The sequence below is a fragment of the Anabrus simplex genome, chromosome 1, assembly GCF_040414725.1.
Source record: "Anabrus simplex isolate iqAnaSimp1 chromosome 1, ASM4041472v1, whole genome shotgun sequence".
In the NCBI taxonomy this organism is placed as follows: Eukaryota; Metazoa; Arthropoda; class Insecta; order Orthoptera; family Tettigoniidae; genus Anabrus; species Anabrus simplex.
The window spans coordinates 140,168,451-140,195,173 of record NC_090265.1 but is presented as its reverse complement, the minus strand read 5'-3'; the positions used below and the strand labels follow the sequence as shown (position 1 = coordinate 140,195,173).

Here is a 26,723-nt window from a genome sequence, read left to right as displayed (position 1 = left end):
CTTTACATGACAGTGTGATGGAAAAGATGGAGGGCTAGGAGGTGGTAAAATGAGGAGAAGTTAACAAGGGAAGCGAATATAAGATGAAAAAGGTCCGGGTTAGGTAAGGGAGGCATAAAGTAGTTGGGAGGTGGTGGAGCGGTGAGATGCGGACGAGGAGATTGGGGAGATGGGGCGGGCCAGGGACAGCTGCGTAGTGTGTGATTATGGTGCGATGGAAGTGGAGAAGAATGAGAGGGTTCAACTCTACGATTGTGGCCTTAGATGTGGATGCCTTGGTCTATGAGGCGCTGGACGTCGGTGTGTGTCGGCAGCTGGGGTCTCACCAGAAATGTGGGACCGTCGGAGTTATAGATGCGGGATGCTCTCGTGACAGGTACTCCGGCCTGGCGAAGGTCACGAGTGATGGCAGCAGGCGCTATGTTAGGGTCCATACCGTGCAGAACACAGCTGTAAGTTGAGTTATGATCAGATGGCGGTGGTGGCGAAGATGGACGTGTTGCATTGTCAGGAGGATCGGTAGAGGTTCCCTCGATAGATGGTGGTTGAGATGTTTCCTGGTGACTTGTCTGCTCTGGGTTGGGAGGGAGAGGAAGAGAGGTCGGGAGAGGCGATGTATGGGACGAGGTGGTGGTAGTAATAGAAGTCATGGGAGAAAGTGGCGTAGACGTAGTGGTGATAGTGGGAGTAGTCGTGGTAGGGACAGGTACGGTAGGCGAAATGTTGGGAGGGATAGGAACAGAAATGGGAGTAGTTGCAATGGTGTTAGCGGTGCAACGAGAAGACGATGGGAGTGGGGGTGGTGTGTATGGTGGAGGCGGGCGAGCAGCAGGTGGTACAGGTCCTTGAGCGTTGGTGTGTGCTGGTATAGATGATACACGATGACGTCTGCACTGGATAACCACACCGGTAGCTCGGACGGAATGGCTGGTACTGGCAGAATGGAAACGAAGAAGAATCTCCGGTGTAGGAACAGAGCCATTACAGAGGTGAGTGACACTGAAGACACCGAGCGGGCGAAGTTCATTAGCAATGTCTTCAACCGATAGAGCTGGGTCAACATCACTTACTAGGAGAGTAGACATGGCTGGCTGGGGAAGGCCGTCAACCCAACTTGGGGACAGCCAATATACTAATTGGCTCGGCGAAGAACGAAGTATAGATGTGGCATCCTCCGACCGATCAAAAATACAGGAAGAGACAAAGGAGCGATGAGTCCTCGTTCAGAGATCTCCTCGTCTGTGTATGTATGTATCCTCCCTCCCCGTGGAGGCCACTGCATAGGCTACTTGGAGCCACCAGCAGTGCCAATACACTATGAGAGACTTTGTTTCATTTTCAGAAACTGATGCCTGCTTGGCCATCAGATGATAAAGATGTTGATTCCCATAGGGAACCTGAAATATTTGTTCCGAATGAGTAAATTTGTAATACCAATATAGTTGGTCCATTATTGGACATTATAAATTTTTCCAGCTAACTCATTCCTGGTTGCCAGCATTTCACCCCAGTGTGCTAAGTTGGGCTCATCAATTGGTAAATAGCACACCCACCAAGACACATGGCTATTTCATACCATGGAGGCCACTGCATAGGCTGGGTTCAGTATGTTCCTATTTTTCTCTATATGACTCAGTTTGACTCTTGTGTTTTCCTTTCCATTACTAATAATGCTTGAAAGTGTCATGAAACAGAATTCTCTTTAAACTGGACTTTCAGTGAATTCTTTAAGACAGGTTTCATTGTATTTTATGTGTATATACCCTTTTTCCAATCATCAACTTCCTGGGAATCAAACAAATTTTTATTACTCTTTCTTTGGTCATTCAGAGCAAATTTCATCCATAGCTATTACATTAACCCTACATGGGAGGAAGCATTATTGTCTGTACACAAACTGAAAATATGGCAAATTAAAACTCATCTAGAATTATTGAACGCTAGTTATAAACATGCATATGTATGTAGTATTAATTACAGTACTTACCTTAAATATTGGATGTACTCTATTGCAGAGGTCCATAGGATATTACAGATTTTTTTTTTTGCGGCAGCATTGTGATGCAAAAAAGGCATAAGAGTCATTCTGCAAATAAGTATTATACCAATCAAAGCCCTTATATCAGATAGTGTTGAAGATGACCAGTCTTTGTTTCTACATGTTCTAGTGGAAGTGTTGTTTCCATTTATTTCTATGAATTACTGTTTCCTGGTGAATTTTGCCAAAATTCCAGTATAAAAAAATTGTGAAAAATACCCTGTAGGCTCAGTCACCATGTAAAGACATAAATGTAAAATTGGTCCTTGATTAATATCACATATTAGAATGGTACTTGAAAGTCCTGGGTCCAAGTTACTCACATCAGTCCTTTCATCAGCTGTTTCATTCTCTGGGGCACTTGAGTCACTATTGCACTGAGAAGACACTTTACCTGAATATCCATCTTTGGACTCTTCAAATGAAAAATCTTTTTTAAAAATATATATATATATTTTTTTTAATGTTTTCATTCCCCACTCTGAAGGGGTGGGGCGGGCCACCTAAAGGGTAATGCCCTCTCTCTGGCCAGGAGATTAGACAGGGTTGGGAAGAATTGAGAGAAGAGGGAGATGGGTAAAAGGCAGTATGAATGAGTTAAGGAGATGAGAATAAAGGATGTGTAGGTTTTCTAATGCTTTATGGACAGATTTACAAATACATGTACAGTAGAGATGCGAAGAAGGGAAAGGTTAACCAAAGTTGCAAAGGATAAGATGAAGTGCAAGGATGTGATAGAAGGAGGAGGAATTAACAAGAGAAGTGAGTAGGAGGCTGAGGAGGCGAGAGGTTGGCGATGGTGGCGAAAAGTAACAGGGTGGGTGTGGATGAGGTTGGATATGTGGACTAGGTGGTTGAGGAGGAGGGGCAGGTCGGGGACGGCGACGAGGTGTGGTATAATACCAATATAATGGTCCGTTATTGGACCATTGTGGTATGTCGGGGCAAGGTTTGGGGAGGCGAGCGAGATGGTTCAACTCGATGGTGGCAGCCATAGAGGTTTATCCCATTGTTAATGAGACGTTGAGCATCTTCAGAAGTTGGAAGATGGAGTCTGACTAAGAAGGTTGGACCGTCGACGTTGTGGATGCGAAACGCTCGTCACACGGGCAGTCCTGTCTGGCGAAGTTCCTGGGTGATGATGTCAGCTGGTATACTTGGTTCCACACCACGAACGACGCAGCTATACAGGATGTGAAAAATCACTTTCATCTACATCAATAGAGTCTAAAATTGAAGCACTTTATTACTCACTGACTTTCTTCTTACTAACCATGTCACAAAATAGTTATATAAAATGCAAAAAGGCCGGTCTTAAAACTTGCAACGCATGCTTGACTAAACACAATAACCTCTCACAGCTTGTAAAAATCTAGCAGGGAGATAATGTAACACTATTCGAGGATTTCTCTTTCAGCCAGACCTATAAGTGTCATTTACTGCCATCTGTTGAGTTTTTGTTTACTATGTCTGCCAGTAGTGCTGGATCTCTGACTATTTAATATATTAAATTCTGTCCTCTAAGAGTTAATTACAAATCTTGAAAACTTTGCTATTGACTTCAGGCTGACTGCAGAGATAACAATTTCCAGACTTTCAAAGGTGGGAATATAGGATAGCAGATAGGAATATGAACACAATAATGAGCTAGTGAGGACTGAGAGAACAACAGAAAAATGTACAAGGAAAAACTCCACATTTTCATAAATGAGCTTTCCTCTCATCAGTCCCAGTTTTTCCAGGCCTATTTCTTCTCAGCTCCCAGCCAGCTTGTTTTTGCTTTCTAGCATTTATCAGGAGGGTGCACATGCACATTCATTTAGTGTTAGTTTTTTGTATAGGAAGATTAGGCTGACAAGGGAAGCGTTACACCCATCATGGCGAAACCTACCCTAAAACTTTGGTGACATAACCAATGTGCTACGAAAATACCACTTGAAAAAATTAGTTGCCTGTTTCTACTACAGGACTCCAAAATTGAAGCTGGAATCCTACCTGGCCATTGGATATATGGTGTAGCTGCACATCCTTGTCTTAATAATGAGCTGTGTGGACCTTGTTTCACAGTTTTCTGCTTGCTGTTCTGCTGCTGGCTTGCCCACAACTAGCAACTACAGTAGAAGTCTGATAGTCCGGCACGTTTGGGACCGGCCCGGTGCCGGATTACCAAAATTGCCGGACTATCGGGCGGTACCTCTTATTATGATATAGGTTAAGGCATACAGCGAAAACAGCTGTAACACAATGTTTTGCAATAAAATGTTGATCAGCAGAATCATTAGTTTAATAACACACTCCTGTTTTCAAACGTGTTCTTTCTTATTGCCATTCCATAATAATGCCGGAGTTCGTCAATGTTTTTATCAGTAAGTCTTCCTTTACCATTTAGAGTCTTTCCACCTACAACTTCTCTTTTCCTTCTGTCCGCTTCAATTTTTGAAGACATGTTCCCATCCGTTTTTAAACGTGGCCCATACATTCAATTTTTGAAATCTGTTTTTTTATTATATGGTTGGCTTTCCAGTATTCAGTGTAGCACACAGCCTTCTAGACTGAATATTTCCAGAGATAGAGATATTTAAGTAAATCACTGCATAACAACTGGACTGTATCAGATACATTTACACTATTAACTGTGAAAAAAAAAAAATGCTTCCAATGGTTTTGACAAATAATGCATCAAATTCTTCAGGAGAGATCATTATTAAGAGATAATAACATTTTAAAAATCCTGGAATGGTGCCGGACCATCGGGCGTTCTGGATTGTTGGATGCCGAACTAATGGAATTCTACTGTAGTATCACTTTTCTATTACTTAAATACATGGGTTTATCTCGGGGCCTTAAAGTGGAAACAGACAGATTCGACAAATTTGACCATTTTCGGCCCCTTAGTTGGTCCATACTAACTAGCTCCATATAATGTACAACGGGTGATTGTTTAGTCCACCCTGTCAATATATAATCAATATCTGATTTTATACAATGTTTCACAGGTACATATTTCGGGAGCTCCAACTCCTTTCATCAGTGATTTTTACATCAATATAAATATTCCCCATATCTCTTGTCATTCATAACACTATCTTTAACCCATATATACTTACACTGTCCATTTCTTGATAATGTCTCTTGTAATGGAACACATTAAAACATAATAGTGCACTTTAAAACACTTGTAAGAAGTTTAACTTTTCTTATATTGTACAACACTTTAAAATGAGTAACAATATCAAGAAACATTTTAACTTTTGCCGACTCTTCTTTTTTTTTTCTTTGCTATTTTGCTTTACATCGCACCGACACAGATAGGTCTTATGACGACGATGGGACAGGAAAGGCCTAGGAATGGGGAGGAAGCGGCCGTGGCCTTAATTAAGGTACAGCCCCAGCATTTGCCTGGTGTGAAAATGGGAAACCAAGGAAAACCATCTTCAGGGCTGCCGATATGAATTTTAAAGTGTTGTACAATATAACAAAAACCAGTTAAACTTTTTAGAAGTATTTTAAAGTGTACTATTATGTTTGAATGTGTTCCATTACTATAGAAATGATCAAGAAATGGGCAGTATGTACATATAGGTTAAAGATAATGTTATATATGACGATGTTTAATGTAAAACAGAATAATGTTAGATCTTGAGATATGGGGAATGTTGATATTGATGGAGAAAACTGGAAAAAACCAAAGAAAAGCAGCTCAATTTGTTCTGGGTGATTTCCAACAAAAGAGTAGTGTTATAAAAATGTTGCAAAGTTTGGGCTGGGAAGACTTGGGAGAAAGAAGAAGAGCTGCTCGACTAAGTGGTATGTAATACCAATATAGTTGGCCCGTTATTGGACATTATAAAATTTTCCAGCTAACTCAATCCTGATTGCCTATGGGGGAATCAACATCTGTAATATCATCTGATAGCCAGGCAGGCATCATTTTTTAGAAATGGGACAAAGTCTCTCACAGAGCATTGGCACTGCCGGTGGCTCAAAGTAGCCTACGCAGTGGCCTCCACGGTATGCACTAGCCATGCGTCTTGGTAGGTGCACGATTTACCAACTGATGAGCCCAACTTAGCACACTTGGGTGAAACGCTGTCAACCAGGAATGAGTTAGTTGAAAAAATTTATAATGTCCAATAACGGACCAACTACATTGGTATTATAAATTTACTCGTTCGGGACAAATATTTCAGGTTCCCTATGGGAATCAACATGTATATCGTAAGTGGTATTGAGCCCTTATAATTTGGTAGAAAAGGGGACAGTATGTTCTGAGCTGTCACTGGAGAGATGGCGTGGAATGACATCAGTCGAGTCTTGTCTTTAAAAGTATGAAAGATCACAATATGAAGATAAAGCTAGAATTCAAGAGGACAAATTGGGGCAAATATTCGTTTATAGGAAAAGCAGTTAGGGATTAGAATAACTTAACAAGGGAGATGTTCAATAAATGCTTTTTTTTTCCTAGTTGTTTTACGTCACACCGACACAGATAGGTCTTAGGGAGACGATGGGACAGGAAAGGCCGAGGAATGGGAAGGAAGTGGCCGTAGCCTTAATTAAGGTACAGCTCCAGCATTTGCCTGGTGTGAAAATGGTAAACCATGGAAAACCATTCAATAAATGGAAATTTGAAATCATTTATGAAAAGGCTAGGAAAACAACAGATAGGGAATCAGCCACCTGGGTGACTGCCCTAAATGCAGATCAGTAGTGATTGATTGATTGATTGATTGATTGATTGATCGATTGATCGATCGATCGATCGATTGATTGATTGATTGATTGATCGATCGATTGATTGATTGATTGATTGTGAACATCATCTGACTCCTCCAAACGTCAACCTAATTTTCAGCAGTCAATTATTAAATCACTACCGGGCGAGTTGGCCGTGCACGTAGAGGCACGCGGCTGTGAGCTTGCATCCGGGAGATAGTAGGTTCGAATCCCACTATCTGCAGCCCTGAAAATGGTTTTCCGTGGTTTCCCATTTTCACACCAGGCAAATGCTGGGGCTGTACCTTAATTAAGGCCACGGCCGCTTCCTTCCAACTCCTAGGCCTTTCCTATCCCATCGTCGCCATAAGACCTATATGTGTCGGCGCGACGTAAAGCCCCTAGCAAAAAAAAAATAATTAAATCACTGTTGATTTTATAACAAAATTATTATTAGCATTAAATTTAGGATATGTTAGTTGATCGTTTATGAAAGTTTTATTTAAAATCATCTTGTCCAACCCAACATATCCATTATACGCAAGGTCCATTCAAAATTGAGAGGACCTGAGTGAATTTTTAAAATTTTCTCTTCTTACTTTTCAGACTGCCTTACATTGAAGCTGTACTGACAGAGGTTCAGCGCTGTAACACTATTGCCCCTCTTACTCCACCACATAGGGCTACCCATGATACTGAACTTCATGGCTACTTCATTCCTAAGGTAAATTCTCTTTCTCTGGCAATCAACTTAAAAACTAATAAAATCACATTTCATAGAAAGCAAATCTAGAAATACAAGCAATTACCAAAGTAACTGACAAGAAAATAAAGTAAAAATCACAAAAAGTTGTGAGAGGTAAATTAGTGTTATTTTATAACTAATATAAAATGTAACATTCATGGGTCTGAGAATGATAGCTTGATAACAGAAACATACAACCCCACAACCTCTTAAGTAAGATGGTGCTGTATTCCCCTAATGTATTTCTGTTCCAAGTGCTTATTGTAATATTATACTGCTGATGATTAAAATAGCAACACCGAGTGAGTGGCCATGTGGCTTGGGGCACGTAGCTGTCACCTTCATTTGGGAGATAGTGGGTCTAATCCCACTGTTGGCAGCCCTGAAGATGGTTATCCATGGTTTCCCATTTTCACACCAGGCAAATGCTGGGGTTGTACCTTAATTAAGGCCACAGCCACTTCTTTTCCACTCCTAGCTGTTTATGTCACCATAAAACCTATGTGTGTTGATGCAACCTAAAGCAAATTCTAAAAAAAGAAAGAAGGAAAAAAGCAGAAAAATTGCAACACTGAAAAGGACATAACATCACAACCAGATTTATTGGACGGAAGATCTAGTACAATGTACTGATCATGGGAATATCAGTTAGACTGTAGTCCCTCTACAGCTGGCAGTAACTGCTGCTTTGCAATACGACATTGAGAGGAAGAGTCTTTGAATGTCTGTCTGGGTATCTTCACCCATGTTGCTTCAATGCAAACCTAAAGTTTATCTGTTGTAGCCATGAATGTAATGTGGCAGGCCAGTCATCGTACATCCATGGAACCACAATTCTGATGGGCAAGGGATCTAGTGAATGGGCAGGCCAAGGAAGCAATGTACCATTTTCATCATCTAGGAGTCGTACGTGTACCCCATGCAGTCACACGTCCTGTTGATATGTAGTACAAGGCCCCAGGCTGGCGATGAAGGTAGGGGAGAACAATAGGCTACAAGACCTCCGTGGTAATGGTTGTTGGTCTGTGTAAAATGATGGGTATTAGAGTGAGCAGGCCTGGAATCCTATGGCACCCCATACCATAACTCTCGATGCCAGGCCAGTATGACAGTGCACTATTCAGGACTTGGTCAGGTGCGCATCACAGTGCTACCAGACCCAGAGGCAACCACCATGGAACTGCAAGCAGAAGTAGGATTCATCAGAGAAATTATGGTATGTCATTCATCTCCCAGGCCCTATGTTCTATGCACTATTGCAGCCACAGGCACCTGTGGTAAGCAGTCAGTGGCAACCACACTAGTGTGTGCCTGTATAAAATGCTGCAATCATGTAGGCAGCGACAGAACATGCTTGCAGACACAGACGTATGTGGCACAAACCTGAAATCCTGAGTGATGTGCCTGTACCGTCTGTAAACACCATGTGCACCAGATGTATGTATGTATGTATGTACTAGAGTTCATTGGTGCGATGAAGACGTTGGCTTCTTGCATGTTGCTTAGCCCTTTACTTCTCAACCCACTGATCCCATATTGATTTTTCTATGGTTGCATTTCTTCCAGTCAAAGGAAAAATGACGTGGAAAGATAATCCACAATTCCTAAAGGCTGCAATTCTCCCACAGAGAAAGTTGGAAACCTGTTTGTATGGTTGTTGTATTCCTTGACAAGGCATGCAAATTCTGTCTATGTACATGAAAAACTGTGCCACTACCTATCAATAGCTCCCAAACCTCCACTTATGTAACACTTATCAGTGTCACCGTGCTGCACCACTTGGTTGAACAACTATCATATTTTTGTCCTATCCCACTGTGTGCGTCAGATGCATCCACCTTGGTACTGCAATTTTAATGGTAAGCAGTATACTTATTTTATCATTCACACTCTTTCACCTTAGTTTCTAATGTTATGAGTAGGAACACATAGTGGGATAAACATAGCGGCAAATCTGTGTGGGAAGAGGAAGCAGCAGGAAAAAGAAACAATCAAGATTTTAACCCTCCATCAGGCGCGCCATGTTTTGTTACACGGATAGGCGCGTGGGCTACCCTTGTAGCCCACAATATATTTCAACGGTATTTAATTATACTTCAAGCTTAACATGTGGAAACATATTTTAGATCAATCTTTGGACTACTCTGAGCATTGTTATTACAAAATTTTAACAATTTCACCCTTTGAAATTTCTTAAAAGTAAATAAACCAAAGTGGTGTATTTTCACTTTTGACGTGATTGAAATTTAATCCAAGTTTAAGGCTCCGGGTTTCATCATTATGAATGCATACTTTCATCAAACTCGTATATTTTGTAGATACAATTATTGAAATTAATATTGATGAAAATTTATGGTTTTACAAACTACCCAACACCACATAGACAACAATAACACGGGAAACAGCCTTTTTTCTTTCTTTCTTTCTTTCTTAATGTGCTAACCGTCCAGGGTTGGCTTTTCCCTCGGATTCAGCGAGGGATCCCACCTCTATCGCCTCAAGGACAGTGTCCTGGAGCTTCAGACTCTGGGTTGGGGATACAACTGGGGAGGATGACCAGTACCTCACCCAGGCAGCCTCACCTGCTATGCTGAACAGGGGCCTTGGTGGGGGATGGGGTGATTGGAAGGGATAGAGAAGGAAGAGGGAATGTAGCGGCCGTGGCCTTAAGTTAGGTACCATCGCGGCGTTTGACTTGAGGAGAAGTGGGAAACTACGGAAAACCACTTCCAGGATGGCTGAAGTGGGGATCGAACCCACCTCTACTCAGTTGACCTCCCGAGGTTGAGTAGACCCGTTCCAGCCCTCGTACCACTTTTCAAATTTCGTGGCAGAGCCGGGAATTGAACCCGAACCTCCGGGGGTGGTAGCTAATCATGCTAACCACTACACCAGAGGCGGACGGGAAATGGCCTTTAGCACCAAAATGTTCATATGATGAAAGTAGTGCTCAACATTCTAAACAATAAAACAGTATTATTATGGTATTTGCATTGTTGAAATAAAGAATAGTTAACAATTTCATATGTTTGGAGAATTTAGTTCATTTTAAAACCAGTAGATGTCACTTGAATGCAATCACTGCTCGCCATAACACGGATAGGCGCGCGGGCTACAGTTGTAACCCAACCGACTTTGAAGTGAGATTGTGGAAAGACAACTTCAGTAAGCAGTGCCAGAACACAGTAAATCCCAAGAACAGCGTGACGAAGAAAGATACTGATAGTCTCCCCTTCTACAGCCAGCGAGCCTAGGAGTGAGGGCGAAAACAAAATGGCTGGGCTACACCTGTAGCCTGCGCGCCTAACGGAGGGTTAAATATAACCATGTTTTTAATGTTGAAAACATTTCTTAGCAGGAAAAAAGTACGGGTCCCCATACTATGAAAAAGGGTGCTCAAAACATTTACAGCTGTTTATTCAAATAATTAAGAACAGTTCTCATAGACAGCAGCACAGGGTTAGTGTGGAGTGAACCCTATATTGTACATCAGTAATTTGAAATAAAACAAAAGTCACAGATGATCAGCATGAGCAGAAGGCAAAGAATAAACACTTGTGTCCATAAAAGGGGGTGTGGCTCAGTGTTCTGCTTTTTACATAAATGTCAGTATCTCAAAAAGTAGTGAAGGTAGGATTATGTTATTTACAAAAAATTAAAGCTAATAAAATAACGAAGCCAGGTAATGTGAAATTCAAAATTGAAAAAATGAGACTTTTTGACAATTTCTGGGCGTACACATACCTTAAGCATTTTCCTCAATTGTGCTGAAAGTTGAAGGGCTAAAGAGATCATAAACATTTCAAATTGTGAGTATAGGATAGCTGTAATAAACTAAAAAAAAAATGTCAAAAATCACTTCCGGCCTAAATGCAGTTCTGGAAAAACAGCCTAATATCACCTGTTTCTTTACTCGTTTTCTTTATGATTCAAATCCTAGCCAAATTAACTTATTTCTGTAACGTGTTCCTTGGTTCAGTACCATCAGGCATTTTTTTTATTTTTTGAAAAATGTCTACACCAAATATAGTTATAAGGGCTTAAGTGAAACTATGCATTGACTCACATTAGCGCTCGTGTGGTGGAGTGTGTCAGGTGGAGGAAGAATGTTACAGAATCAGCATTTTCCTTATGATTTATTATTCTACTGGGAAATAGTAAAGATGAACTTGCTGAATTGTTGCAGCAGGTAGAAAATGAAAGACTTCAGCTTGGATTGAAAGTAAATCACAACAAAACGAAAGTGATGGTTGTTGACAGAGGAAAGTAGCTCCAAATTAGTGGTCGTCTAGGGGGCCTAGATGTTATTAATGAATCTCTTTATCTTAGATCCTTGCTGAGCAACACTGGCAGCTGTGAGAAAGAAATAATAATTATAATAATAACAATAACATACTGTACATACATCATCATTTCAGTCTGAAAGCATCTGTGAATTTACTAAACATCGCCACAATCCTCTATTTGCAACTAGTGCTGTGGCCTCAATTTAGTTCTATACCTCTTATCTTTAAATCATTAGAAACTGAGTCTAACCATCGTCGTCTTGGTCTCCCTCTACTTCTTTTACTCCCTGTAACAGGTCCATTATTCTCCTAACTAACCTATCCTCCTTCATACGCCTCATATGACTCCACCACCAAACCTGGTTTATGCATAGAGCTTCATCCATCGAGTTCATTCCTAACTTAGCCTTTATCTCCTCATTCTGAGTACCCTCCTGCCATTGTTCCCAGCTGTTTGTACCAGCAATCATTTTTGCTACTTTCATGTCTGTTACTTCTAACTTATGAATAAGATATCCTGTGTCAACCAAGCTTTTGCTCCCGTAAAGCAAAGTTGGTCTGAAAACAGACTGATGTAAAAATAGTTACATCTGGGAGCTGACTTCCTTCTTACAGAATATTGTTGATCGCAACTGCGTGCTCACTGCATTAGCTTTACGAGACCTTGATTCAATCTCACTTACTATATTACCATCCTGGGAAAACACACAACCTAAATACTTGAAATTATCAACCTGTTCTAGCTTTGTATCACCAATCTGACATTAAATTCTGTTGAATTTCTTACCTACTGACATCAATTTAGTCTTCGAGAGGCTAATTTTCATACCATACTCATTGCACCTATTTTCAAGTTCCAAGATATTAGACTGCAGGCTTTCACCTCAATCTGCCATTAAAACCAATCCGTCAGTGTAGGCCAGACTGCTTAATACGTTTCCACCTAATTGAATCCCTCTCTGCCACTTTATACCTTTCAGCAGATGATCCATGCAAACTACAAACAACAAAGGTGAAACATTACAGCCTTATCTAACCCCTGTAAGTACCCTCAACCAAGAACTCTACCATCAATTCTCACTGCAGCCCAATTGTCAACATAAATTGCCTTTGATTGATTTTAATAATTTACCCTCCATCCCATAGTCCCCCAGTATGGTAAACATATTTTCCCTCAGTACCCTGTCATATGCTTTCTCTAGATCTACGAAACATAAACACAACTGTCTATTCCTCTCATAGAATTTTTCAATTACCTGGCGCATACTGAAAATCTGATCCTGACAGCTCCTCTGCGGTATGAAAGCACACTGGTTTTCGTCTATCGTAGAGATAGGATAGAAATGATAGGAGGGGGAGTTCTGGTGAAAGAAGAATTTGTAAGCTACGAAAAAGTTAAGGATGAAAAACATGAAATTTTGGGTGTAAGGCTCTTCTCTAAAGATAATAGGCAACTTGTTGTCTTTGAAGTGTACAGACCGGGAAAGGGTAGCGCTGATGCTAATTCAGAATTATTTGATAAGATAATCAGCTATGTTGGAATGATATGGAAAGGAATGTGATAGTAGCAGGTGATCTCAATTTACCAAATGTCAATTGGGAAGATAATACGAATGACAGGAAGCATGAACAACAAATGGCAAATAAGTTAATATGGGAAGAGTAGCTGATTCAGAAAGTGATGGAACCAACTAGAGGGAAGGATATTTTGGATGTGGTGCTGATAAAACCAGATAAGCTCTATAGACAAACAGAAGTAATAGATGGTATTAGTGATCACAAAGCTGTTTTTGTCATAGTTTTAACTAAATGTGAAAGAAAGGAAGGTATTAAAATTAGGACTATTAGGCAGTACCATATGGGTGATAAAACAGGCATGAGGGAGTTTAAAAAAAGTAACTATGATCGCTAGAAAATGGTAAATAAAAATGTAAACAGACTCTGGGGTGGGTTTAAAGCAATTGTTAAGGAATGTGAAAATAGGTTTGTACCTTTAAAGGTGGTAAGGAATGGTAAGGATCCATTATATTATAACAGAGAAGTAAAGAGACTAAGAAGGAGGTGCAGGTTAAAATGAAATAGAGTTAGAAATGGCTGTGGAAGTAAGGATAAATTGAAGGAACTTACTAGGAAATTGAATCTAGCAAAGAAATCAGCTAAGGATAACATGATGGCAAGCATAATTGGTGGTCATACAAATTTTAGTGAAAAATGGAAGGGTATGTATAGGTCCTTTAAGGCAGAAACAGGTTCAAAGAAGGACATTCCAGGAATCATTAATGAACAAGGGGAGTGTGTATGCGAGGATCTTCAAAAGGCAGAAGTATTCAGTCAGCAGTATGTAAAGATTGTTGGTTACAAGGATAATGTCCAGATAGGGGAGGTGACTAATACTAAAGAAGTATTCAAATTTACATATGATAACAATGACATTTACTGTAAGATACAAAAGTTGAACACTAGAAAACCATCTGGAATTGATAAGATTTCTGGGGATATACTAAAGGCAATGGGTTAGGATATAGTACCATATCTGAAATACTTAGTTGATTATTGTTTGGTTGAAGGAGCTATACCAAATGAATGGAGAGTTGCTATAGTAATCCCTGTGTATAAAGGAAAGGGTGATAGACATAAAGCTGAAAATTACAGGCCAGTCAGTTTGACATGCATTGTATGTAAAGCTTTTGGGAAAGCATTCTTTCTGATTATATTAGACATGATTGCAAAATTAATAACTGGTTTGACAGAAGGCAGTTTGGGTTTATGAAATATTATTCCACTGAAGCTCAACTTGTAGGATTTCAGCAAGATACAGCAGATATCCTGGATTCAGGAGGCCAAATGGACTGTATTGCGATTGACCTATCTAAGGCATTTGATAGGGTAGATCATGGAAGACTACTGGCAAAAATGATTGCTATTGGACTAGAAAAAAGAGTGACTGAGTGGGTGACTATATTTCTAGAAAATAGAGTAGGTGAAGCTTTATCTGTCCCTGCAATAATTAAGAGGGGAATTCCTCAAGGCAGTGTTATTGGACCTTTATGTTTTTTTATATATATATCAATGATATGTGTAAAGAAGTGGAATCAGAGATAAGGTTTTTGCAGATGATGTTATACTGTACAGAGTAATAAATAAGTTACAAGATTGTGAGTGGCTGCAGGGTGACCTCGATAGTGTTGTGAGATGAAAGGTGGGCAATGGTATGATGATAAACGGGGTTAAAAGTCAGGTTGTGAGTTTCACAAATAGGTAAAGTCCTCTCAGTTTTAATGACTGCATTGATGGGGTGAAGGTTCCTTTTGGGGATCATTGTAAGTACCTAGGTGTTAATATAAGAAAAGACCTTCATTGGGGTAATCACATAAATATGATTGTTAATAAAGGGTACAGATCTCGGCACATGGTTATGCGGGTATTTAGGGGTTGTAGTAAGGATGTAAAGGAGAGGGCATATAAGTCTCTGGTAAGACCCCAACTAGAGTATGGTTCCAGTGTATGGGACCCTCACCAGGATTACTTGATACAAGAACTGGAAAAATTCCAAAGAAAAGCAGCTCGATTTGTTCTGGGTGATTTCCGGCAAGAGAGTAGCGTTACAAAAATGTTACAAAGTTTGGGCTGGGAAGACTTGGAAGAAAGGAGATGAGCTGCTCGATTACGTGGTATGTTCTGAGCTGTCAGTGGAGAGATGGCATGGGAGGACATCAGTAGACGAATAAATTTGAGTGGTGTCTTTAAAAGCAGGAAAGATCACAATATGAAGATAAAGTTGGAATTCAAGAGGACAAATTGGGGCAAATATTCGTATATAAGAAGGGGAAGTTAGGGATTGGAATAACTTACCAAGAGAAATGTTCAAGAATTTTCCAATTTCTTTGCGATCATTTAAGAAAAGGCTAGGAAAACAACAGATAGGGAATCTGCCCTAAATGCAGATCAGTAGTGATTGATTGATTGATTGATTGATTGATTGATTGATTGATTGATTGATTGATTGATTGATTGATTGATTGATTGATTGATTGATTGATTGATTGATTGATTGATTGATTGATCCAACTTCCTCTCAACCACTGATTGCACCCTCCCTTCCAAGATGCCAGTAAATACTTTGCCTGGTATACTAATCATTGAGATACCTCGATAGTTGTTACAATCCTCCCTGTTCCCGTGCTTATAGATAGGTGCAATTACTGCTTTTATCCAATCTGAAGATACCTTACCAACAATCCATACTAATCTTACTACTCTATGAAGCCATTTCATCCTGGCCTTCACCATTTCAGGTCTAATTTCATCTATTCCTGCTGCTTTATGGCAATGGAGTTTACTTTACCATCCTTTCCACTTCCTCAAAGGTAATTTCTCCAACATAATTTTTCTCCTCCCCATGAGCTTGGTTGTTTGCGACATCACCATGAAGGTTTTCTTTTTCGTTGAGAAGATTTTCAAAATATTCCCTCCATCTGTCCAGTGATTCCCTGGAATCTATTATGAGTTCACCTGAATTACCCAAAACACTGTTCATTTCCTTTTTCCCTTTCTTCCAATGATTCCATATTACAGTCCAGAAAGGTTTCCCTGCTTTTTGACCTAGACTTTCCAGGTTATTACCAAAATCTTCCCATGACTTCTTTTTGGATTCAACAACTATTTGTTTCGCTCTGTTTCTTTCATCTACATACAATTCCCTATCTGCATTGGCCCTTGTTTGGAGCCATTTTTGATAAGCCTTCTTTTTACATTTACAAGCTGCACTCACTTCATCATTTCACCAAGATGTTCACTTTTTTCCCACCTTTACACACAGTTGTTTCTAGGCATTCCCTTGCTGTTCCTACTGCAGTATCCCTGCCCTCAACCTGCTTACTGTCCACTGTTCGGAATTTCTCACTAATCATAAATCTATGTACTTCTGTCTAATTTCCTCGTCCTGGAGATTTTCTACTCTTATTCATTTGAAGACAGATTTCACTTTCTCTATTCTAGGTCTAGAGATACTTAGTTCACTACAGATCATATAGTGGTCTGTATCATTGAAAAATCCCCAAAAAAACCCTGTACATTCCTAACAGATTCCCTAAATTCGAAGTCGGTTAAGATATAGTCTGTTATTTATCTGGTACCCCTACCCTTCCATGTGTAGCGGTGTATTCATAACTTCTAAACACATACTAGCACAGAAGTCCAGAAAACTCTTCCCATTCCTATTAGCTACCATATCTTCCCCACATTTACCAAACACCCTTTTATTTCCTTCAGTTCTATTTCCAACTCTCACATTGAAACCGCCCATTAGCAATATCCTATCCTTGCTGTTGGCCCTGACTACGATGTCACTCAACGCTTCATAAAACTTATCAATTTCATTCTGATCTGCAGCCTCACATGGTGAATACTCTGATACAATTCTCGTCCTAATTCCTCCAACTGCCAAATCTACCCACATCATTCGCTCATTTATGTGCCTAACAGAAACTATGTTGCATGCAATAGAATTCCTGATGAACAGCCCTACCCCATACTCTGCCCTTCCCTTTTTAACACCCATCAAGTACATGTTATAATCTCCTATCTCTTCCTCGTTATCTTGCCTTACCCGAATATCACTTACTCCTAGCATCTAGATGCATGCTTTTTGCTGACACAGCCAGTTCTACTTTCTTTCTTCCATAAGCCCCATTAATATCAATAGCTCCCCATGGAATTCCACTTTGTTCACCAAGTTGTTTCCAAGGAGTCCCTCGCCTGTCATACGGGAGTGGGACTCCATTACTCCCATAGGTCCAAGGCTTGCTTAAAATGTTCTGAGGTTGGTAAATACATGAAGCAGGATGCTACCCTACGTACACATAGTCCAAGTGAGGATCTCTCCTCTAACGTATTAGGGACCACTGGTGGATTGTATAGTCTTACCTGCTTGAGCTCGTGGAGGGCCATGACACAGAATAAGTCCAAAATGCCCACTCCCATTCCGTAGCAGCTAGTGTCGCAACTCTAAGGATCACTTACTAAGCTACTCAGCCATTGCTCATGGTTCACGAATTAGGACGTTACTACAGTAAAACACACCATCAACCAAATAATAATAATAATAATAATAATAATAATAATAATAATAATAATAATAATAATAATAATAATAATAATAATAATAATAATAATAATAATAATAATAATAATAATAATAATAATAATAATAACAATAATAATAATAACAATAACAACCATAACAACAACAACAACAACAACAACAACAACAACAACAACAATAATAATAATAATAATAATAATAATAATAATAATAATAATAATAATAATAATAATAATAATAATAATAATAATAATAATAATAATTACTTTGCATCCCACTAACTACTTTTATGGTTTTCGGAGGAGAAAGAGATCAAAAGAGGAATTGTTCTTCAGAAAGTTGCTATGGATAACCTTGGAATGATCTGGCATGTCCGAGCAATCAGTAAAAACACAAGTAAACGTCTGGTTTGTGTCTTAGTATTTTCAGTCTTCTTCGGAATCATGGACGGTTGAAGGTCAAGGACAAAAAGCTCATTGATGAATTTGAAATGTGGTACTGGCGGAGGATGCTACAAATACCTTGGACAGAGAAATCATCTAACTCTTCCATAACGGAAGAACATGGTATCCCGAATCGACTTCCCACTCTTGTTAGACGGAGAACTCTGCAGTTCTTTTGACATGTATTAAAGAGGGAAGATAGCCTTGCCACCTCTGTGGTATAGTGGTTAGTGTGATTAGCAGCCACTCCTGGAGGACCACGTTCGATTCCCGCTCTGCCACGTAATTTGATAAGTGGTACGAGGGCCGGAATGGGGTCGACTCTGCCTTGGGAGGTCAACTGAGTTGATGGGGTTCGAATCCCACCTCAGTCATTTTCATTTTAAAATATTATACTTGTCATGTCATCATATATGCATAATAAAGTTTTGCTTTTTAAGGCTTTAAGATTTTGACTTCATATATTACCGTATGGTTTAACAAGTGCACAAAAGCTATAGGTATATGTTTCATCATTGTTTATGTATATAATAGGTTAAGTACTTCATCAATTTTTACTAGAGTGGCTGAAGATGGCCAACACTTGGTTGAAACTAATTCCACATTGTGATGTATAATTACAGTAATCATAAAATAAATTATGCACTGATTGGGTGGTCTTCTTCTCCGTACAGACCAAAATGAAGATAATTTCATATGATTGTCTGAGATGCCTAAATATGAAACATGATCAACTGTGGAATACTGTGGTCGGAAACTTGCTTGAGATTGTGGTATTAGATGGGGGGAGTTTAGGTAGGCGTGTATATGTCAGGCTAGGATAGTTTCTAAGATTTTGGATAACACAGGTAAAAGAGTTATAGGCCTGTACCGGTATGAGCTTATTTGGGAGGGTAAGTTATTAGGTTTTAAATAAAGGAATTACAGCATGTCCCTATTGGGAAGGGTAAAAAAACAGTTTGTACAATAGTTGTATATATTGAGCCAAGGGGTTGTAGGAAGGAGTGGGGAGCTTCTTTGATATGTCTGTCTTGTATTGCAATGGCTTAATTTAATGGGTGGTATAAGTCATGAGCAGAAAGAGGGCTGAAGGAAGGACTGAGGGGTGGTTGTGTTATAGCTGTGTATTGTGATATTACTTCATGGTCAAGATAGTAGAAATTGAGATCAGTGGAAGGGGAGAAAATTTCTTCAAAATAATCAGAAAAAGTGTGGGCTTTTGTTCTCGGGTCTCCGAGAACGGATTTATTATGTAATATTGGGTAGTGAGGGTAGTATTTTTTACTATTTGTTATCTGTTTTAATTTAGTCCAGTATTTATGGGAGTCAGTTTTGTTAGACAGTTTGGTACAAGCGTTAGTCCAGGCTTTTGTTTTGATAGCTTTAATAAATGAATAGGCACGTCGGAGTGTGGTTTGTGTTCATGGAGGGTGTTAGGGTCATGGGTTAAAGATATGCTTTGTATTGTTCGCAGGAGTATTTTAGGAGTTGAAGTGCTCGGGGTGAGAGGGGTGGGAAGAGTTGCGAGGTACAGTACGTAAATTTGGTCTGCAGTGGTTAAGATAGATTCATCATTATCATTGTAGAGTTCCAGTTTTCCGGGTACTGTTAATGAGCCTGTTCCACTCTTCCTTTCCATATACAACTTGTCGTGGAGAATATCATCCACTGTCCATCCTCTGGAAACCAGATCAATCTCGATCATGTCCATCCATTGGGTTTTAGGTCTTCCTGCAGGTCTTTTCTCCTCCACCTGTCTTTCCAAATTTATTCTGGCTGTTCTTGTTGGCTCCATCCTCATCACATGTCTGTACCACCATAGTCTCGATGTGCCGATTCGGTCCAATAGGGATGTCTTTATTCCGGCTTCTTTCCTCATCTCCTCACTTCTTAACTTGTCCATCTTGGTCTTCTGGATGGTGTATCTAAGAAATTTCATACTGTGTGAGTTGGCCGTGCAGTTAGGGGCGCGCAGCTGTGAGCTTGCATGCGGGAGATAGTTGGTTTGAACTCCACTGTCGGCAGCGTTGAAGAAGGTTTTCCGTGGTTGCCCATTTTTACACTAGGCAAATGCTGGAGCTGAACCTTAATGAAGACCATGGCCGCTTCCTTCCATTCCTAGGCCTTTCCTATTCCATCATTGCCCTAAGACGTATCTGTGTCTTTGTGACATAAAGCAAAATAGCAAAAATAAAATAATTTAAAAAAAGAAAGAAATTTAATCTCTGATGCTTGCAGTCTTGATGAATCTCTTTTTGTGAAGGTGCACGCTTCAATACCATAGATCAATATTGGTATGAAATATATGTTAAACATCATCAGTTTGGCCGCTTTTGGAATCTTGTCACCTCATAAAAGTATTCTTACTTGTTGGTAGAATTCTGATCCCTTTTGCACTTTGTTTGTAATTTCCTTTCTGACCAAATTATCACTGGAGATTACACTTCCAAGGTAAGGAAAACTCTCCACATACTCTAGCTGGTGATCTCCTAGTTATACACTTGCTGGATGCCCATCTCTGTTGACTGCCGTCACAACTGTCTTGGTCTCGCTGATGTTGAGGTTATATTCTTGGAACTGGGATTTCCATACGTTGAGTCTGGTCTGTACTTCCTCTTCTGTTTCACCCCAAATCATGATTTCATTAGCAAAAGCCACTGAATTCATTTCACCTAATTTTTCCTTGTTGTTCTTCATTATATTGTCCATAACAGTGATGAACAGTAGTGGGGACAGTTCACTTCCTTGCTGAACTCCACTCTTGATCTCAAACCACGATGATCGACCTTTCCCAATTTGTATACAGTTAGTACAGTCTTTGTACAATATCTGAATTTTCCTTACCAGTCCTTCAGGCACATTTCTTTTCCTCAGGCACTCCCAAATTGTATCTCGTATAACACTATCATAGGCCTTTTCTATATCCAGGAATGCAATGATCAGGTTCTTGCCTTTCTCCCAATACTTTTCTACCAGCATGAGGGTACTAAAAATTAGATCCATTGTTGATCTGTTACTTCTGAATCCATATTGCTCCTCCTTTAACTGTGGTTGAATGATGGTTCCCAATCTCCTCTCTATTATCTTCTCTAGAATTTTTAGTACATGAGACAGGAGGGTTATTCCACTATAGTTGGTAGGTTTCTATCTGCTGCCTTTCTTAAACAGCGGATTTATAATGCCCTGCAGGTATTTTGTTATCTGTCTATACAGGATTTAGTACTCTGAGCAGCCATTCTATGCCCTGGATGCTTGCTGCCTTTCTCATGTCCGCATTCACTTCATCTGCACCTGAAGATTTTCCTTTAGGCACAGATTTTAAGGGTGTCTCAGTTTATGTCCAGGTGATGGGAGGTTCCTCATTGTAGGCTTGTATTTCCAGTTTTGTATTTTGTTTTGGAACTGATCTGTTCATTAGGTGGTCAGAATGGTTCTTCAGGACTTCTCTCATGTCACTTTCTTTCCTAACCAGATTTTCATCTTCAAGTGCCTTTATGGTATTCATTGGTTTCCTTTTATCTCTTATATCACTATACAGTAGTTTCTTATTGCATCTGCTGTCCTCCTCCAGTTTCTGAGTGAATATCTTCCATGCCTTGGTCTTTTCTTCTGTAACTGTTCTTTTAATGTCCAGTTTCTTGTTTCAGTATATTTGTTCGAGGTTTCTGATCTTTGCCTCATCTGTAGTAAGATCCGCTTTATTTTTCTCCCGATCCCTTTCTTTCTACAAGAGATTTCTTTCCCTGATTGCTGCTCTCACTCTTTCATTTTACCAAGGTGTTTCCCTCGCCCTTTTTTTCATACTCGCCTTTGCACAAACTTCAGTTGCTTCCTTAACCAATGTGTCCCTTAGTCTGGTCCATTCTGCCTCTCCATTTTTCCTTTCAGCTCTTGGTAACAGGTTTTTTATCCTGTTCTGGTACTCAGTTCTCTTATCTGTTTTCTGGAGTTCCCATACTTCGATTTTTGGCATTTTCCTATTCTGTACTTTTGGCACATAGAAGTTTCTCAGGTCTGCTACTAATAGACGGTGGTCACTGTCGAAACTCTTACTGGGTATTACTCTGACATCTGTTACCATTCTGCTCCTTTATTGATCCGAGATGACATAATCAATTACAGTCTTTTGTAGTCCATCCCAACTGTATCATGTTATGACTCTGTCTCTTCTTGAGCCAACTGTTTTTCATCACCAATCCATTCCTCATACAGAAGTCAAGGAGATGTTCACCTTCTATATTTCTTCCACCATATCCATGAGGTCCCATTACGTTCTCATATCCTATTCTATCTGTCCCTGTCTATGCATTCAGATGTCCTGTAATGATTCCTCTCTCTTTACTAATAACTTTTTCCAAATCATCAAGAAACTGGTTTTTATCCTCTTGACAACATCCAGTTTGAGGTGCATACACCTGTACCAAAGTTAGTTTTTATTTCTCTAAATGCACAGTCACCTTTATTATTCTCTCACTAACATACTGAATGTCAGCGACTCCTAGAAATTTACTCATGATGAAACCAACACCATTCCTCATCTCTTTTTCATTTCCATGCCAATACAGTGTATTCTGTTTCCTTAACTTCTTCATTCCTTTCCCTCTCCATTTGGTTTCACTCAGCTCCAGTAAGCCCATCATTAATTTCCTCCTTTCCATGAGGTCTACAAGTTCTTTGCATTCTCCTGTGACACTGAGTAAGTTTGATGGTGCCAATCCATGTTAGTCTCCTCCGGGATTTTTGCAAGACCCTGTCTATCATTAGGCCATAAATCATCAACCCTGACATGAGTCTGCTCATGCTGGCATCTTAATTTAGTTGATAAATGCGTTCCGAGGCTCTTATGTGTTTTTTGAAACAACTACAAATAGATTCTGATTTTTTATTATGTCGTATAGTTCGTCTGGTGTAGTAGGTAGTTCAGTGTTTTGTAATAAGTCTGTTATGGTTTGTCAGTATGCTCCCCAATCGGTTTTATTGTACTGCTGAACTGGTGGGGGATGTTGATTATGTTGATATTGATTTATTAATATATTTGAAATGGTTAGTAGTGTTGAGACGTAATCACTGCTGATGGATGGTAGCAGAGTAATGTCACAATTAGTTGCAAGTGTAGGGGACAGGATAAGAATATCATGGGTAGTATTAGATATAGCATAGGAAGGGAAGGGGATGGATAAGTCAACACCCTGGTTGTCACGTAAAAGTTGATTGTAAGTGTTTTGTCAGAATAGATCGTAAGTTGTTACATTAAAATAGGCAATAATTAAATAGTGTATTTAAAGTCAATATACTCTTACAAATTTTTTATGTGGAGAGGATCCAGGGGGAATATAAATGGTCGCAGACACTATTGTTTGATTCCTTGAAGTTATTTCAATTATTATATTATCTGCCAGAAAATCTTTGAGCGAGTGGTAATGCTGGTTGAAGGGAATAGATTTATTGGAGAAAATCTTGATTTGTGCTGTGTGGGACATTGTGTGAAATCATGGCCAGGTTGTTAAAAGTTAAGGTATTGAAAGAACATATATCCTCGCTGGCTTAAGTTGGTTTATCCATGTCTTGCTGTAGACCCATCCAAACTTAAAAAAAAATGGTATTATAATGTCTAAATCAAAATGATCTACTTTAAGAAGAGCCCATGTTTGTGCCTTATTTTACAGTCACCAAAGACTTTTAAACAACAAGGACTTGATATTTTAGCCTTTATATAATTTTACTCATTTCTTGTGATGTGATACCTTTATCTTTTAGTTTTAACTGGTATTTAAGCAATAGCTGATGATGTCCACGATACAAGGACAAAACACGTACTGGCTGATTTTTTTTATTTTTTTTTTTTGCTAGTTGCTTTACGTCGCACCAACACAGATAGGTCTTATGGAGACGATGGAACAGGAAAGGCCTTGGAATGGGAAGGAAGCAGCCATGGCCTTAATTAATGTACAGCCCTAGCATTTGCCTGGTGTGAAAATGGGAAACCATGGAAAACCATCTTCAGGGCTGTCGACAGTGGGGTTCGAACCCACTATCTCCCGGATACGAGCTCACAGCTGCGTGCTCCTAACATCACGGCCAACTCGCCCAGTCTAGTTTATTTTAATTAAACTGATATTTGTATTTTAAGTTGGGACTTCTGTGAACTCTTTCATAAGCTTTACAGTGACGATATGGAAACATTATGAAGTTTATAGTAATAATAGTATAGTAATAATGAATAATAGTAATAATGAAGTTAGCTAGTCCGATGGTGTTCACTAATATAAATATAATTGTCTTCAAGTTATATCCCTTCTTACTTATATGTATTTCTAGATTATAATCCTTAGGAGCATTAGAAAGGAACCTGGTAATTATGGTATGGATAGCCTTGGGATAGTTTTTATCCAGGTCGAAGTTATGGAGTTTGATAATGAAGAATGGGGAACTAAGAACAGATCCTGGAGACATCCCACTATGTTGTTGAACCTGGCTGGGCAGCGTGGGATTTTTAGCTGCATCGGCATAACTGCTGTGATCGGTTACCTGGTGGCATGTAAAATGGGGCTGCAATGTGTGATGCCTTCAGTCCTAGTTGTAAGATGCCACTGATGGCTGGATCCAGGTTCCCAGAGTCCAACAATGATGTTTAGGTACTAGCAGTCAAGTCATTTGGACTGCATTTAGTATGATAGCACAGTGTTTCTTATTGTCTGGGATTGGAGTTTCATGGTCCACCATTCTACAGGCTTGTTTACTAGCTTCATCCTTAGAGTTTGGGTTGGAATCCTGGGTTCACTATAGCCATGTCAGAAGTTTTAGAGGGTCTTGGAGCTGGTTGGCCAGTGGTTCGCTGATGGAATTTGCATTGCTGGGTCATCGGGTTAGCATTACTAGATGCCATGACAACACCCTGTTCTAGATGATGCTGTGTGTTCCAAACCTAACATGTATATTATTTATATCAATAGAGGGCAATAACACAATAAAAGTGTTAAATTAAATAAGGCTGTAACTCGCAACCTTCGAATCATTAAGCGAGCGAAGCTGAAGAAAAATGGATGGAGAAGAAATGGGAATGATGAGGAGAGGTCCTGTCCATGTGAAGACAGCTCTGTATGAAGATCCAAATTCATTATTGTCCTTTTGTGTCTTCACTATCAACTGCTCTCTTCCGATACTGACCTGTTGTATTTATCTACTATGTGTTCCAATTCATGCTTCTTTCTTTCTATATATGAACTGTTCAAATTCAAACCCTAACATTTCCACTTCATTTTTTCTGAAACTGTATTAATCTCTGCATTGAAATCTTCCTTCAGAGATGTCAATAAGGGTAACCCACCAACAATTCATTAGGATCTGGATATACGGAAATCATAAGTTAAATTCAAACCACAACAGTGCCTCATGACAATGAATTGCAAACAGTGATATTTCTATCAGCCAAGAAATTGTCCTGAAACATATGCAGAAGTGGGGAGGTTGGATTTTGAGTCTGAATTCCTCATATGATCTAATTCATCACATGTTTGTTCTTTTCATTTACATAATGTTTTGTCGGTTACACTATCACTTTTTTAACAAGTTCCTTTTTGCTATTGTTTTACCCATTGGCTTACTTTGAGAAGTGGGGAGATTTGATTTTAAATTTGAATCCCTCACATAATTTGATTCATAATGTAAGGTAATTGTTTCTTTCAATTACATAGGTTAATTGTTTCCATTACATTCCATTTCCATTACATAATTTTTTGATAGGGTAGATCAAGGGAGATTACTGATGAAAATGAGGGTTACTGGACTAGACAAAAGAGTGGTTGAATCAATGGCTACATTTCTAGAAAATAGAAATTAGAGAATTAGATTAGCATTATCTGATCCTGTAATGATTAAGATGGGGGGTCCCACAGGGCAGTATGTTTTCTTATATACAGTATATACACTAACTGACAGAGCAAATGCAACACCAAGAAGGAATGGTCAGAACTTTATGCCAATTGCAGGGTAGGCTGACGTCACTGAGGTATGCTCATGATGTGAAATGCTCCGCTGTGCTGCGCACGTAGCGAACGATAAATGGGACACGGCGTTGGTGAATGTCCCACTTCGTACCGTAATTTCTCAGCCGACAGTCATTGTAGAACGTGTTGTCGTGTGCCACAGGACACTTGTATAGCTAAGAATGCCAGGCCGCCGTCAACGGAGGCATTTCCAGCAGACAGACGACTTTACGAGGGGTATGGTGATCGGGCTGAGAAGGGCAGGTTGGTCGCTTCGTCAAATCGCAGCCGATACCCATAGGGATGTGTCCACGGTGCAGCGCCTGTGGCGAAGATGGTTGGCGCAGGGACATGTGGCACGTGCGAGGGGTCCAGGTGCAGCCCGAGTGACGTCAGCACGCGAGGAT

At 39.7% G+C, this 26,723-nt stretch overlaps 1 protein-coding gene across 1 annotated transcript in view; it reads left to right on the top strand.

The window, feature by feature from the left end:
• LOC136884955 (methyl farnesoate epoxidase) overlaps positions 1 to 26,723 on the top strand; it is a 128,593-nt gene that overhangs the window by 96,187 nt on the left and 5,683 nt on the right. Inside the window, exon 8 of the mRNA XM_067157302.2 lies at positions 7,361 to 7,478. Within this exon, the coding sequence (XP_067013403.2) occupies positions 7,361 to 7,478 (118 nt within the window). The remainder of the gene's footprint in view (positions 1 to 7,360; positions 7,479 to 26,723) is intronic.